We start from the raw sequence: 15,395 nt of genomic DNA on the forward strand, positions 1-15,395 counted from the left end.
TTTACAGTATCTTTGGTAATATATGCAAATAACACAACATAACCATCCAGGTAATGGCATGGTGTTAGTTTTAAGTGAGATAGCAACTACAGAGATCTTTCTTGGCATGCCAGGAGCAAAGGTGTTGGTAGAGCAGTGATTTCCACCCTTATTTCTGTGGTGGCACACTTTTTGTAACCTAGAAAATGCCAAGGCACTCTACCATTCTACCAACCAAAAAAGCATTAAATCTTTTAGTCGTGCTAAACTGTCTGAAGAGGCAGGACAGGGGGCAGCAAAAAAATTCTTCACACAGAGAAAAACAGACACATGGAATAAATACCAAGTAGTGTGGTATACAGTAGGACTTTAAAGACCTTTAAAACTTGACTTGATGTTATTTTGGAAGAATTAAGTGCATAGGAGACAAGCTTTATTGGGTAGAATGGCCTGTTCTCATCTAAATCATTCTAATGTTCTAATATTATTTACTGAAGAAGACAGGTGTTTCCACTGCATGTTTCCATTAGGTCTTGCATTCTGGCTTACAGTGATGAACTTATGTCGTATCTCTGGTGATATTACACAGCAAAACACTCATACGCTCCATGTGCTGTTGTTTGTGTAGATCAGTAAGCTGTATGTGTACCCATCTTACACAAATTTTACATTCCCCCAAAGTCATTATGCACTATGACACATGCAGATCCATAGCTAATATCCAAATGTGTAGCAACAGTAGACAACATAATCAGCCGAGGTTCTCTGATGAAAGCATTCACTAAGTCTATGTGGGCTTCTGGGATGTTGATGGTTGACCAGATCGAGCTTCATCAGTTGCACTTTTTCTTCCTGCTTTAAATCTTTTTACCCATTCATAAACTTTTCGTTGAGTCATGCTTTTTTAACTTCTGTACTGAGCCAACCTCCTTCTTTGAATTTCAGCAGGTTTCATTTCACTCCCTCTACCCAAACAAATCTCACTAAGGTGTGTTGATGGTGCAGTCCCACAATGGAACATCAATGTTCATTTGACCTTGGCTTCAACTTCAGTAATGGCAAAGTGCTGCGATGCGTGTGTTTGAACTATCCATAAGAGATTGCGAACATGTTGTATTGAGCTAGCTTCAATCTGTTGTGGTTACTGCATAATTTTTTAAAATTGCCTTTATTTTTTGATTTACCATCATACATTTATAACTTCTCATTCTACACACCATCCGCTTTTAAATTCAGCAAAGGTATTTTAAAAGTATCTATAGGTTTAATATACTGTAACTAAGTAGCAGACAACATCTGTTATGAACCATACCTGAAACCAATGACTGTAAACCTTCTGCACAAGAACAACAAACAGGATGTAAGCAGTAGCTCACACACCATGCTATCCCCATGACATGAGGATGGAAGCTGCAGGTATTAATAGATTTTTTTGGGAATAATTCAGAAAGTCTAAAAAGCACTGAAAATTGCTACAATGTAAAGGATAAAATTAACACAAGAACAACGTGAGCTATTTTAGTGACACACTTTTTACACAAACCATTTATCAGATGAGTAGCATGGTGGAATAGTGATAGTGCTGTTGCCTCGCTGCAAGGACACCTGGGTTCACGTTTCGGGTACTCCCTTAATGGAGTTTGCATGATCTCTCTGCATCTGCATGGGTTCCCTCTGCAAGCACTGGTATTCCCCCACTGTCCAAAGATATGCACGTTAGGTGAATTGGCATTGCTAAATTGGTCCTAGTGTGTGTGTTTGTTCACCCTCCGATGGACTGGAACCTTGTCTAGGGTTTGTTCCTGCCTTGTAATATATACTAGGTGGGAGAGGCTTCAGCCCTCCCTGCAACCCTTGTCTGGATTAAGTTGGTTAGAAAATTACATGATATGTATCAGATGTTGAAGAAGAAGCTCTCTTTAAATTCACAACCAAGTATTGTGCCTTGACTATGAGCAACCATTACAGTCAACTTCAATAATGGTAAAATTGACTTACTAAATAGCATTTACAGAGTACTATGTCTGCACTTCTGGGAACCTGTTACTACCTCAGCTGTGAGATTACAATAATCAAGGAGTGAAGGGGAATAAAACAGACATCTAAAAAGTACATTCCAATGACTGCACATTCAAAACTGTACATAGTACACCTTCACAGTTTGTAATATGAAAAAAGAATATTTTTTTTTAAGAAAGATGTCTTGCAGTATTGCATTAGGATAATTACATAATGACCTACCTTACAAACTGTATCAATGTCCCAAGGCAATATGGTTTTAAGGTCAATAATCTCACATGACACTCCAAGTTTTTCTTGAGCCATATTTGCTACTTCCTTCAAAACATGAACCTAATGAAATATAGTAAAAGATGTTTTGTGATCAAATATAGAAATGACAGCACATAAACTGATTTAAAGCTGAAAAAGAGAATTTATTACCAGTATGCTTTACTATATTCAATACACAGGTATTAGTTACTAAGAAACTACAAACTACTGCACTAATTGGCTGTCCCAGAAATCAGTATCGGCTATTTTTTGGTTTTCAAATGCATTTAGCAATTATAATTTAAATGGCCTGAATTTTGCTGATTTTATGAAATAAACATTGTAGGTCTATCTCATGTTCAAATGTCCACTGTCTGGATGTAACTTTAAAAGGGAAAAGCTTGACACTTGTGCATTACTTTATCCAGAAAGACTGCAACACAAACATTTTTTTCTTAATGCTGCTTCTCTTCTAGGATGCAGGTCACCAGCACTACTCAGGTACAGTATGTTGGGCGATTTTCACTTAAATTTACTGTGCGATGTAATTTGCAATGTAAAATCTTCAGGAAGATAAGGCATACTACTAGTCAGCTTACAAAGCCACAGGTGTAGGAGTATCCTCAGCCATCGTGCAGTACATTAAATGTTAATATTAAGTATACAATTTAGGCAGTGCAGTTGTCTTTTTTATTTCTTTAACAAAAAAGCTTGCATATTCAGTGAAAAATTAGGAATATGCAGCACTTGTAAATCCTAGCATTTTCAATATCATTTCCCAAGGTAAAAATTAAAATTAAGACTAGGGTTATAGGAGTTTGCAGTGCTCTTTATGTGTATTTTAACCTGATTTTTGATTCTGGATCTTAAGAAATCCTCTCTAGTCAACTCATTGTCAGTATGCCTGCAGTGAAGACCTGACAAGTTTTGTGCTGATGCTCCACTGAATGTAATTTCTTTAGACAGTGCACACTCCAAATGATTGGTGTTTCAAAATGAAGACTGTAGAAGAGAGGCACCCTGGTCATTTTTGTATCCATTTTAACTCCCATAACCAGTTCATTTCTGCTTTGTTTGATTGCAGATGAGTACTTTACAGCCACTTAGGAGAATTGTAAAATGTAACCCATATATATTTCAAAATGTTCTTCTGTGCCCCAAAAACCCACAAGTAAATTATCAGTGAGCTTTATTTGAAAATGAATGCCAATACTAAAAACTGGACTTTCTAAAATATATAAAAATCAGTAAAGCAAAGGTGATGCTCAATAGCTTTTAATATATAACTTGATGGAACACTAATTTGTAACAGACTACAAGGGTTATATATCCTAAGTAATAAATAAAGTTTTTAACTGTAATGTATTATATTTATTAAAATTTATATTTTCTGACAGCAAGCCTAATTAATTGACTTTAAGGAAATCATGAACCAATGCTCTTTTGTAAACAAGGTGGATAGAATAATAAATACCTCTAAGTATCAGTCTATTTTTGAATAAGCCTTTCAAGCATCTGCTAGGCAGTTGACGCTGAAGAAGAACTGTGCCTTTCCAATGCAACCAGGTTTTTGTATGATTTTTTCCTTTTCACTAAACAGTTTCTAATTTGTTTTGATCTTCTTTGAACAGATATATATGGTGGTGTTGGGGGTGGCAATGGCATGCCGTAAGTATGCTGACTAAATGACTCTGGCCTGCGGAAAAGACATGACAACCTACCCCACCATTCTATCAAAATATTCTATGGATCAATGACTCAACAATTGACTCAACAATTGACTCAAACAAGGTACTGGAATGTAGGAGCCCCCCAGGCTGGAAGGTACTCGAAATCCAACTGGGGAAGACCAAGGAGGTTAAAGTAGTTGGGAAGGTAATAACGTGGATTGGACAGATCCATTGGGATGCCTACTGTATCTGCTGATGTGGCTCACAGCAAAACAACCACTCTGCACTGCACAAAACCATACAAGATTGGAATGTGGAACGTGAACGGTCTGAATGCAGGAAAACTGGACATTGTGAACAGGTAAATGAATCGACTGAGTATCAACATATTAGTCATCAGCAAAGTATATTGGGCTGGCAATGGTTTCTTCAACTACAGTGAGGATACAGTGTACTAGTCTGGCAATGACACTACCAGACGACAAGGAGTGGGCTTTATCATTAACAAGAAATTATCTACATTATTGGTGATTTCAACTTCAAAGTGGGAATTATGGCAAAACTCGAAATTGTTGGAAGATTCAGTTTAGGAGAGCAGAATACGGAAGCAGACCACCTAGTTCAATTTTGCAAACAACATCAGCTAACAATCATCAACACTTGGTTCAAACAACCCAAATGGCGGCTATAGACCTGGACATTAACAAGTGGAGAACACAAAAACCAAATCAACTACATCTTGTGTCAGAAGAAGTGGCAGAGTTCGGTCTAGGTAGTGAAAACATATCCCAGTGCCGATTGCAGATCACATCACCAACTGCTGATAGCCACAGTCAAACTGAGATTCTGCAATATAAAACAAATGGCAGCCGCAAAGAAATTCGACACAGACCAGATAAGCCGGAGCTACGCAGTAGAAGTAAAGAACTGATACGATTTCCTCTGTACAGAAGAAAGGCACCTATACGAGCTTTAGATAGATAGATAGATAGATAGATAGATAGATAGATAGATAGATAGATAGATAGATAGATAGATAGATAGATAGATAGATAGATAGATAGATAGATAGATAGATAGATAGATAGATAGATAGATAGATAGATAGACAGACAGACAGACAGACAGACAGACAGACAGACAGACAGACAGACAGACAGACAGACAGACAGACAGACAGACAGACAGACAGACAGACTTTATTACTCCAGTAGCAGCATACTGATACAAAAAACAATATTAAATTAAACAGTAATAAAAATGCAGGTAAAAACAGACAGTAACTTTGAATAATGTTAACGTTAACCCCCCCCAGGTGGAATTGAAGAGTCGCATAGTTTGGAGGAGGAAAGATCTCCTCAGTCTGTCAGTGGAGCAGGACAGTGACAGCAGTCTGTCGCTGAAGTTGCTCCTCTGTCTGGAGATGACACTGTTTAGTGGATGTCGTGGATTCTCCATAATTGATAGGAGCCTGATCAGCGCCCGTCGCTCTGCCACGGATGTCAAACTGTCCAGCTCCATGCCAACAATAGAGCCTGCTTTCCTCACCAGTTTGTCCAGACGTGAGGCGTCCTTCTTCTTAATGCTGCCTCCCCAGCACACCACCGCGTAGAAGAGGGCGCTCGCCACAACCATCTGATAGAACATCTGCAGCATCTTATTGCAGATGTTGAAGGACGCCAGTCTTCTAAGGAAGTATAGACGGCTCTGTCCGCTCTTGCACAGAGAATAAGTATTGGCAGTCCAGTCCAATTTATTATCCAGCTGCACTCCCAGGTATTTATAGGTCTGTACCCTCTGCACACAGTCACCTCTGATGATCACTGGGTCCAGGAAGGGCCTGGGCCTTCTAAAATCCACCACCAGCTCCTTGGTTTTGCTGGTGTTCAGGTGTAGGTGGTTTGAGTCGCACCATTTAACAAAGTCCTTGATGAGGTTCCTATACTCCTCTTCCTGCACGCTCCTGATGCAGCCCACGATAGCAGTGTCATCAGCGAACTTTTGCACGTGGCAGGACTCAGAGTTGTATTGGAAGTCCGATGTATATAGGCTGAACAGGACCGGAGAAAGTATAGTCCCCTGCGGCGCTCCTGTGTTGCTGACCACAATGTCAGACCTGCAGTTCCCGAGACGCACATACTGAGGTCTGTTTGTAAGATAGTCCACGATCCATGCAACTAGGTATGAATCTACTCCCATCTCTGTCAGCTTGTCCCTAAGGAGCAGAGGTTGGATGGTGTTGAAGGCGCTAGAGAAGTCTAGAATCATAATTCTTACAGCAACACTGCCTCTGTCCAAGTGGGAGAGTGATCGGTGTAGCATATAGATGATGGCATCCTCCGCTCCCACCTTCTCCTGGTATGCGAACTGCAGAGGGTCGAGGGCGTGGCGTACCAGTGGCCTCAGGTGGTGAAGCTGCAGCCACTCCATGGTCTTCATCACATGATACGTCAGAGCGACAGGCCGGAAGTCGTTCAGCTCACTAGGACGTGATACCTTTGGGACTGGGGTGATACAAGATGTTTTCCAAAGCCTCGGGACTCTCCCCTGTTCCAGGCACAGGTTGAAGATGCGCTGTAGAGGATTCCCTAGCTCCAGTGCACAGACCTTCAGTAGTCGTGGCGATACTCTATCTGGACCCGCTGCTTTGCTGGCACAAAGTCTCCTCAGCTCTCTGCTCACCTGCGCTGCTGTAATTGTGGGTGAGGATGTCTCCCCTATGCTGGTATCAGCAGAAGGATGGGTGGAGGGTGTAGTACTCTGAGGTGAGAGTGGGTTAGGGTGGTCAAACCTGTTAAAGAAGTTGTTCATTTGGTTTGCTCTCTTCACGTCTCTCTCAATGGTGGCACCCCGCTTCGAGCTGCAGTCAGTGATGATCTTCATCCCATTTCACACTTCCTTCATGCTGTTATTCTGCAACTTCTGCTCCAGCTTTCTCCTGTACAGCTACTTCGCCGCCCTGAGCTGGACTCTGAGTTCTTTCTGCATGCGCTTGAGCTCATGCTGATCACCGCCTTTAAAAGCCCTTTTCTTCTGGTTCAAAAGGCCCTTGATGTCACTTGTAATCCATGGTTTGTTGTTAGCATAGCAGCGTACTATTCTTACTGGAACTACAATGTCCATACAGAAGTTGATGTAGTCAGTAGTGCAGTCAACAACAAGGAAGAAGTGAAGCCATGCATTAATGAAACACCATCGGAACATACAAGAGACCATCGAAATCAGCTCAATGAATTTCCGATTTGACCATAAGCATCACAGAAGAGAGAAGGAAGGCTAAAGCTACTAGGAGCAGAGAATATTTCATGAAGGCTGAATGCAGATTTCCAAAGAGAGGCCAGAAAGGATAGAGAGAACGACTGATATGAACAGTGTCAGAAGATGGGGAAAGTGAGCAGAAGGCACGGTCAACATTCATGGCTCAGAAGGCAACAGTTTAAGGGAGCAACAGACAAGAATTACATGACCAGCAAGCAATACGCGATCAGTGGAAAGAATACACAAAAGTTATACAAAAGTGATCATCAGAATGAACTAGTGGAGGAGAATGAGACACTGGAACTGGAGACATATATTCTGGAGGAAGAAATCATATGGGCAATGAAGCAATTAGTCAACCGAAAAGCCCCAAGAATCTACAGCACACCAGCATAATTTCTCAAGCCCATGCCAGCGGCAGCATTAACGCTGTCATGTTAATGCTTATGGAGCACGTGTGAATGTTCAAAAGAATGGAAAAGATCAGTATTCATCCCAATTTTGAAAAAGGGAGACACAAAGGATTGTTCTAAATACCGAACCATAGCCCTGATGCCACACACAAGCAAAATCCTTCTTAAGATTACCCAACAATGCTGAAGTTCAACTGTTGATAGGGAAATACCAGATGTACAAGCTGGCTTCTGGAAAAGGCTTAGGCACTGGTGTTCACATTGCCAACCTTTGATGGATTATGGAAAAAGAACAGGGAGTATCAGAAAGACCTTTACATATGTTTCATTGATTGGTTCAGGATCAGAAAGGGCACATGCCAAGGATGCATCCTGTCACCAGCAGTTTTCAACATATACACAGAAGATATCATGCGGCAAGCAGACCTGAATGAGTCGAAGATCAGAGTGAAAATTGTGACAGAAACATCAACAACCTCTGATACACAGATGATACTATCCTGCTGGCTGAAAACAAGAAGGATCATGAAAGTCAAAGAAAAAAGGTTGGACTACGCCTGAATATCAAGACGACAAAGATCATGACAACAGCAAAAAATGCGAACGTCAATAGCAAGATCAACAAGAGAAAGGCAGAGAAGGTGAACAATTGATGCATTTGAGCTGTGGTGCTGGAGACTTCTGCTAAGCATTACATGGACAACCAGAATAACGAGTAATGAACCCAGTAGTTCTGGAACAGATCAAACCTATTTTCTCACTGGAGGTCAAGATAAAGCCAAAGCTCTCCTACTTTGGTCACATTGTATGATGCAAGTCACTTGAGAAGGACATCATGCTTGGAATGGTCAGTTGCAAAAGAGGAAGAGGCCACCGAAGAACTCATTGTCTAGATATCATTAAGAAGGGTACTGGACTGAACATAGCAGAAACGAAAGAAGCCATAAAAGAGCATTGATCCACAGAGTGGTCAAAAGTTATACTAGACTATAGATATACACACACATACACATTCATATGTATACACAGAGTTTTCCCTTTTTCTCTTAGGACCTGTGAACACACCTTTACTTCCAGTGTTTTCAACTAGGCTGGGTTTAATCTGACAGAAAAAAGACTAGATCCCTCCAGTGTTTATTACGTTTTGTATCTTTTTATAGAATTAAATTTAGCTAAATCCATGTTTGAAGGTCATGGAGTTATTTATGACTCACTTTCAAAATTCAGTACAAAATGCAGAAACTAACCTGAGTTCCCCAGGCAACAAGTGTAACATCGCTTCCTTCCTGAAGTACCTCAGCTTGAGACAGTGGGATGTAGTATGAATCCACAGGCACTTGCTCAACTTGGAAAGAAAAACAAAATTATACAAACTCCTAAATGTGTTCTTCATAAAAAAAGTGAGCTCAACAGATACTTTCACATTTTTAGACTCCTTGCAGAAAATGCTTAAACAGATTCTTTCCCAGACTGACAAATCTAGAGATTTCATAATGCTCTAGTGTTATGCTTGCTTTTTTTTACAATCCTACTCCATCACAAATAAAGTACTTTTCACTACTGAGCAAATTTAATTAAACTAAATTATGACTTCTTCCTGGAAGATAATACAAACTGTTAATTAGCTTGCACTCTTTCAGTGGTTTAAAAATGTATAAAATGGTGTATATTTCCATGTATCAAAAAATCTCAAAGCACAGCAAAGAACTTATTTGTCACATGTAGCCAAATTTACACATCAAAACAACATCTAAGCAATTCTTTTATGGTTGTTTCTTGACTGTGATATGACATCCATTAATTGTAATTGTAATTAATTGTAGGCTATACAATTAAAATTTGAAACTTTCAAAGCTTTTCATAAACTGTTATTACATTGTTGTTTTATGTAATGAAATCAGACATATTTTGCATTTATGAACTTATTATCATTGAAATCTTGGTTCCACAAATCATTCTATAGTTATAGTATAAATAATAAAAAAAGCACAAACTAATCTTAAGATTTTACAAGACATTTGCTTATTCCAGTGTTCAAAAAAAGTGTCAATTATGGATTATACTGAGCAATCAAGCCTTTGGAGGAGATAATTAAAGTGGTCGAGAGAGTACTAGATAAATGAATCAAGGATCACGTGAGTAACAAAGAAATGCACTTTGGTTTCATGCCTGGGAAAAACCACCTGGCAAAGAGAAATAATCTGTATTATGCACTTGTACATATGAAAAAAGGTTCAAACAGGGTGCAATTAGACATATGAAGAGGACAATGAGAAAGTTCGGTGAGAATGAATAACATTACTGTAGACAATACCCAATAGACAATAACCAATGTATGAGGAAGCATGAGAAGATGGATATGTGAAAGTTTTGAAGTGAAGGATGAGCTACACCAAGGAACTATTCAGCATATGTTGCTAACATGAAAGAAACAGAGATGCTGACCAGAGAAGTGCACAAAGAATTTTCATTGGAACTCTTGCATGCCAAAGATTTTGTTTTGATGATAAAAAGTAATTCAGGTTTGAAGGAAGATAATGATATACAAAGCTAGATTGGAGGTGAAAGGCTTAATGTAAATACAGGCAAGATCAAGCTGATGGTTAGTAGTGAAGAGGCAGAATGTAAGGAAGAGGTGAGTACATTGCCATGTATTATGTATGATAAAGTTGTTGGGAGAAACTCGATCTAATGCATGGTGGGAACATAAAAGATGTAATGGTGTGAAGGGTGGTCTGCAATCCACAAGTGTGACCTTTGCTTATAGGAAATGCGACAGATGAGTGCAGAATGCTAATGTAGAAAGTATAAATTTAGATAGCAGAAATTAAGTTGTTTTATAGAAAGCTGGGGAGTTCTGCTATTTAAGATACATGTTCAGTGCAGATGAAGATTGGGCACAGCTGTAATAGCCAGGGTGAAAAATACATGGAAGATTTTTCAGGAGCTGTCCCAAATTCTGACTTCTCTGTGGCATTAATGGGTAAAGTTTCTGAATGCTATGTAACAAATGGTACCATCTATAAGTAAAAGACTTGACCAATAAAGGAGGGACATGAAGCAAAGCTGGAAAAAAAAAGTTAAGAATGATTACAAGGATGTGTGAAGTTTCCTAGAGTTGAAGGAAAAAAAGTGCCATCTTATCCCATTATAATTTGTTACCAGCTTTTGAGTCATAACAGACAGTACAATGAAATTTGATCTCCACATTTCATTTGTACACAATACACAGCTCTGTCAACTGCAAACCAGAATATGTCTCTAACTCACAGATTTCATGCATTTATCTTGGTTAGACAAATACTATTTTCTCTTCAATGGTTTGTGTCTACAGTAGAATATGACAAATGTCACATTTAATGATAATTTACAAAGCCTAAGAAGATGTACCACATTGGGTCCCCCTTGGAATAGCCTGCTGCTGCCTCAAAGCTCAGGGAAAAGTCCCTAATGTCTATGAGGTCACTAATGCCTCCTATGTTATGCAGTGGTTGCTCTAAGTCTAGTATAATGACTAATACTGTTATTAAGCGGCTACTATATATGAAGCCTGTGATAGGTGGCCCATGGTGTTGTGCTGATTTTAAATAAATAATTGCACCCCACAACAGTGCAGGCTCTAATCGGGTGCAAGTGTGCTTCGTTCAGAGGACAGTTGCAGGGGTCTCTGCCTCACTGTGAAGACATATACAAGTGAGTGCATCTGGCAGGTGCCTCATTACTTCCTCGGAGGGCGAGGCGCATTCACACCTGCACCCTGTTAGGAACTTTAGTATAAAAGGAGCCTGCATAGGACAGAAGACAAGAGCCCTGAGGAAAGCATCGGGTAAGAGGGTCAGGATGAGCCGGCCAGAGTGTGTGAAAGTCAGCATAGTGTACGTCTCTGTGACGGTGTAATAGTTCTGAGCCCATTTCCAGCGGCGCTATGCAGAAAAATGTCTGACATTCCTAAATAGCTCAAATAATATTTTTGGTAATCCCCTTAAATTAAAGCTGAAAGTCTACACTTCAATCACATAATGATTGCTTTATTTCAAATCCACTGCAGTGGCATACAGGGACAAAATTATGAAAATTGTGTCACTGTCCAAATATTTATGGACTTAACTATGTGCATATGTATCAATTCTCCTTGCAACCATTTTCTTTATCGTTACAATGTACCAGACTACACTCCAGAAATTGCTAACAAACAGGTAATCTATATACTGTACATTGAGAGTATCATTAGTTTGTAGGTCTTTTTACAGAAACTAGAGAGATATGAATCTAAACTTTGCAACAAGTATACTAAACATTGAGGATTTTTTTATACTGCTGGTTACAATTTCCCAGCTATTAGTTTGCACCTGATGCTGCCTCTTTTCAAATCAGTTACTGTATGTTAAGTTTTCTCTGACAGCAGGTAAACCTATAACCATTGTACTTGTATGCCTTCCCACAAATGGTACACATTTATCTTTACTTTAGCCACCAGTAATGTTGTGGAAGAACAGTTCTCCTGCAGTGACTGAAATGTGAGGGTGCTTTCACTTTGTAACTTGCTTTTGATTAAGATATTTCATATCAATACGAGCAATATAGTTTGATGGCTCAAACTAGAATTTATTTTAGTTTATAGTAATTTGAAGATTTTTACCATCATTAATTCTTCTCATCATTTTTTTTTATTCTTTTAGTTTTAGTACTGAATCACATGGCAGTCAATCATGTATATATGGAAATAATGCTTTTAATAATCACTGTAGTCAAAAATCCAGGAGTATAATGCCAGGATAAATGAAGTATGTGAACTTGAAATGTTTTTATCTAAATGAATATACCTACAGAGACACTGTTTTTATATTTTTATTAAAAAGATTAACACCGTAAGTACTGAAAACCCGATCCCTACCTTAAAATTATATAAACTATCATCATCTCTTTTATTTATATTCTACTGAAGTCAGGATGATTGTTAAAGGCTTACTATTTCTTTAAGGTATAAAGGAGAAAAGATGCATGTTAAATCAAATTTTCCCATGAATAAAGGTAAACAGTTCATGTATTAAGGGAAAGAAAATTCATAAATCCAGCAAAAGGTACAAAGAGTCAGAAAACTAAAACAGACTCTTACTGTGAATGGGACATTTTAATTAAAGTCTGAGATAATGAATGGAATACAGGTAGAGACAGAATACACTTTTCATAAATATGCGCAAAGCATTGTGTAATTCAGTTAGAAAATCTGCATTGTAAGCAACTATCTCGGCTAAGATTATCCAAAATAAATCCAAGAAAAGGTCCTGATTGTGAACAATGCCGTCGAGCCTACCTCACTCAAACATAATATGATTTAATTATAGGGCATTTCCAGTTCCGATTTAAAACAAACCTTTGTTGATTTACTATTATTACACACCCTCTGATAGCTTTATTCAAAGTAACAGTAAATGGGGTAGCACAGTCAATCTAATGTGATTTCCTACTGTGGGAGATGGATATAGTGTTTTATTCAAATTAGAAAAGAACAAATTTTCTTTGTAAGAAACAGTCCAAAGCTTTTTGAGAGTTAATAAAAAATTTTTATAGCTATACTAAACTAAACATGCTGGGACACTATTAAGTTTGTTGATGTTTCAACATAAGAGGGACTACTGAAAATAAGGCTTTTGTTCACATACAGTAGCTCTCCAAATAGAATAAGAGGAGGATGCTAATATCAACTTCATTTGGAAAATAAACTTATGGGAGGTAGTTTTTATCAACTCTTTAGTTGTTATGTGTCTCATTCACTGTAATGTAAATCATAAAATAAAAAAAAAATATCCAGATAAACAATTCAACATCATCTCCACATCGAGAGACTATGTGAATGGAAGATAAAGAAGTACCACTTTATTGTGACCAGGCAACAAATTAATCACCTGGAGTTTATTAAATGGCACAAAAATTATATACTATAAACAAATAATATAAAAGAACTCCATGGCTATGAACGCTACCAACAGATATGAAATCAGAAGATGATGTGTACGGCAAAAGAAAAACAAAGCATGGTACCTACAGGAAAATATGCTGATGACTATTTAATGTTACAGTGCTACATTGCTTTCACTTTTAAAGCTCAATGGAATCATGAGCTCTACCAAATATAAGACTATTTGTGGCAGAAATCTGGTTGCCTCTGTCAAAAAGGCAGAATTCTGGAAATGACTGAATTTTCTCAAAATCTATAAAGAAAATTAAATTTACAATGACCATTACAATGAATTTAACCTCACTATAACCCTGTGGTTTAAGTTGTAGTCAGAAATTAATCCATAAGCATTGAAAGTAGGACATCAGGGACCTGGAAATATATTCAATAGTCCAAGATAAATCCAAACATAACTGCCAAACTCATAAAAAAATTATAGAAAAAGGCTCACAGTCATTATCATTGCAAGAAAGACAGTGTACAAATGAGTGCCAACAATTCTGACACTTAATTTTCTTGGAAATAAATTTATAATTTGAGACATGTGCCATTTTGATTGAATCCACTAAATGCTTAACAAGGTTAAATATATTCCACATGTGGTGAAAAGTACAATGCGGCTTTGTACTGGCATTTTTATTACATTCAGTCTTTTTTGATTGTTTAATCAATGATGCCAACAAATTCGGAAATCAACGTACAGATCTGAAAATGAGTTCTCTTGCTTAGTTACCATATACTTTCTTAATCGAAACATCATCAGAGATTTATAATAAACATATATTATATATACATATATATATACACATATATATATATATGCACACATATATATATATATATATATATATATATATATATATATATATATATATATATATACATATATACACACACAGTATATAAATACATATATACACACACATACATATACACACATTTTTTTTAAAATTTTCAATTGTAATCAGAAGAAAGAGAAAATAGTATTCAAATTTCACAGCATAAGAATGTTTGTTCAAGCAAACATTCTAAACATTACAATTGCCTGCTAGGATGGGATGAATGCCTGAAATTACTTGACTCCAATTTCTACAAACCTAGCTGAATGTGACGGTGCTATTAGAGAAAGAACCCTGTATTTAGAGCTCACAAACTGATCATAATGTTCTTCTGTAATTTTATCCACTGGCAGCCATACATGAAGATCATTCCAATTTTAAACATACATTAAACATGCATAAATATACTCTGCGACATCAGCTGTGCTTTATTAACTTCTGGAAGGAGATGTTGATATCCACAGCTCTTGTCACATAATATAAAAAGTATAACCTTTACTTAAAAAAGAGAAAACTAGCCAACTTAAACTTCAGTTTCATTTCAAATCCAAAGCATTTTCCACAAATCACTATGGTGAAACTTTTATTCCAAGCTTCTTCCAAACCTGATTCAATGAAGTATAACAAAATAAAGAAATTACCATTAAAGCATACAGAATATTTGCCAGCAAAGTCTCATTTAATGAATGAATGGATTTGGAACATTTCAAATGCAAATGTGACAATTCATATTTGCAGGATTCTGCACAGTAAGGCATACTAAAAAGGTATTTGCTAAGATGCCATGGTAAAATCTTTATTACAGTACTTAAAATTCTCCTCTTCTTTCAATCCTGTGAGGAATCAGTAATAGTTAATATATCAGGAGGCATTTTTGCTAAAGTACAGACTACAGAATAAATAATAAACAGTTAAAAAAAACAAAGGTCTGACACTTTATGGAATAAAATTATGCGATTATTATTTAAAAATGATTAAAATTAAGCCTTGCTTTCAAACTCAGTAA

General features: G+C 37.4%; 1 protein-coding gene across 1 annotated transcript in view; it reads right to left on the reverse strand.

Moving 5' to 3' along the window:
- Positions 1-15,395, reverse strand: part of bckdhb (branched chain keto acid dehydrogenase E1 subunit beta) — a 225,917-nt gene that overhangs the window by 108,938 nt on the left and 101,584 nt on the right. The window contains exons 7-8 of the mRNA XM_028797663.2: positions 8,839-8,936; positions 2,221-2,331 (exon numbers count right to left, since the gene is read on the reverse strand). Coding sequence (XP_028653496.2) covers positions 2,221-2,331; positions 8,839-8,936 — 209 coding nt within the window. The remainder of the gene's footprint in view (positions 1-2,220; positions 2,332-8,838; positions 8,937-15,395) is intronic.

The sequence above is a fragment of the Erpetoichthys calabaricus genome, chromosome 3 (assembly GCF_900747795.2).
Source record: "Erpetoichthys calabaricus chromosome 3, fErpCal1.3, whole genome shotgun sequence".
Classification (NCBI taxonomy): Eukaryota; Metazoa; Chordata; class Cladistia; order Polypteriformes; family Polypteridae; genus Erpetoichthys; species Erpetoichthys calabaricus.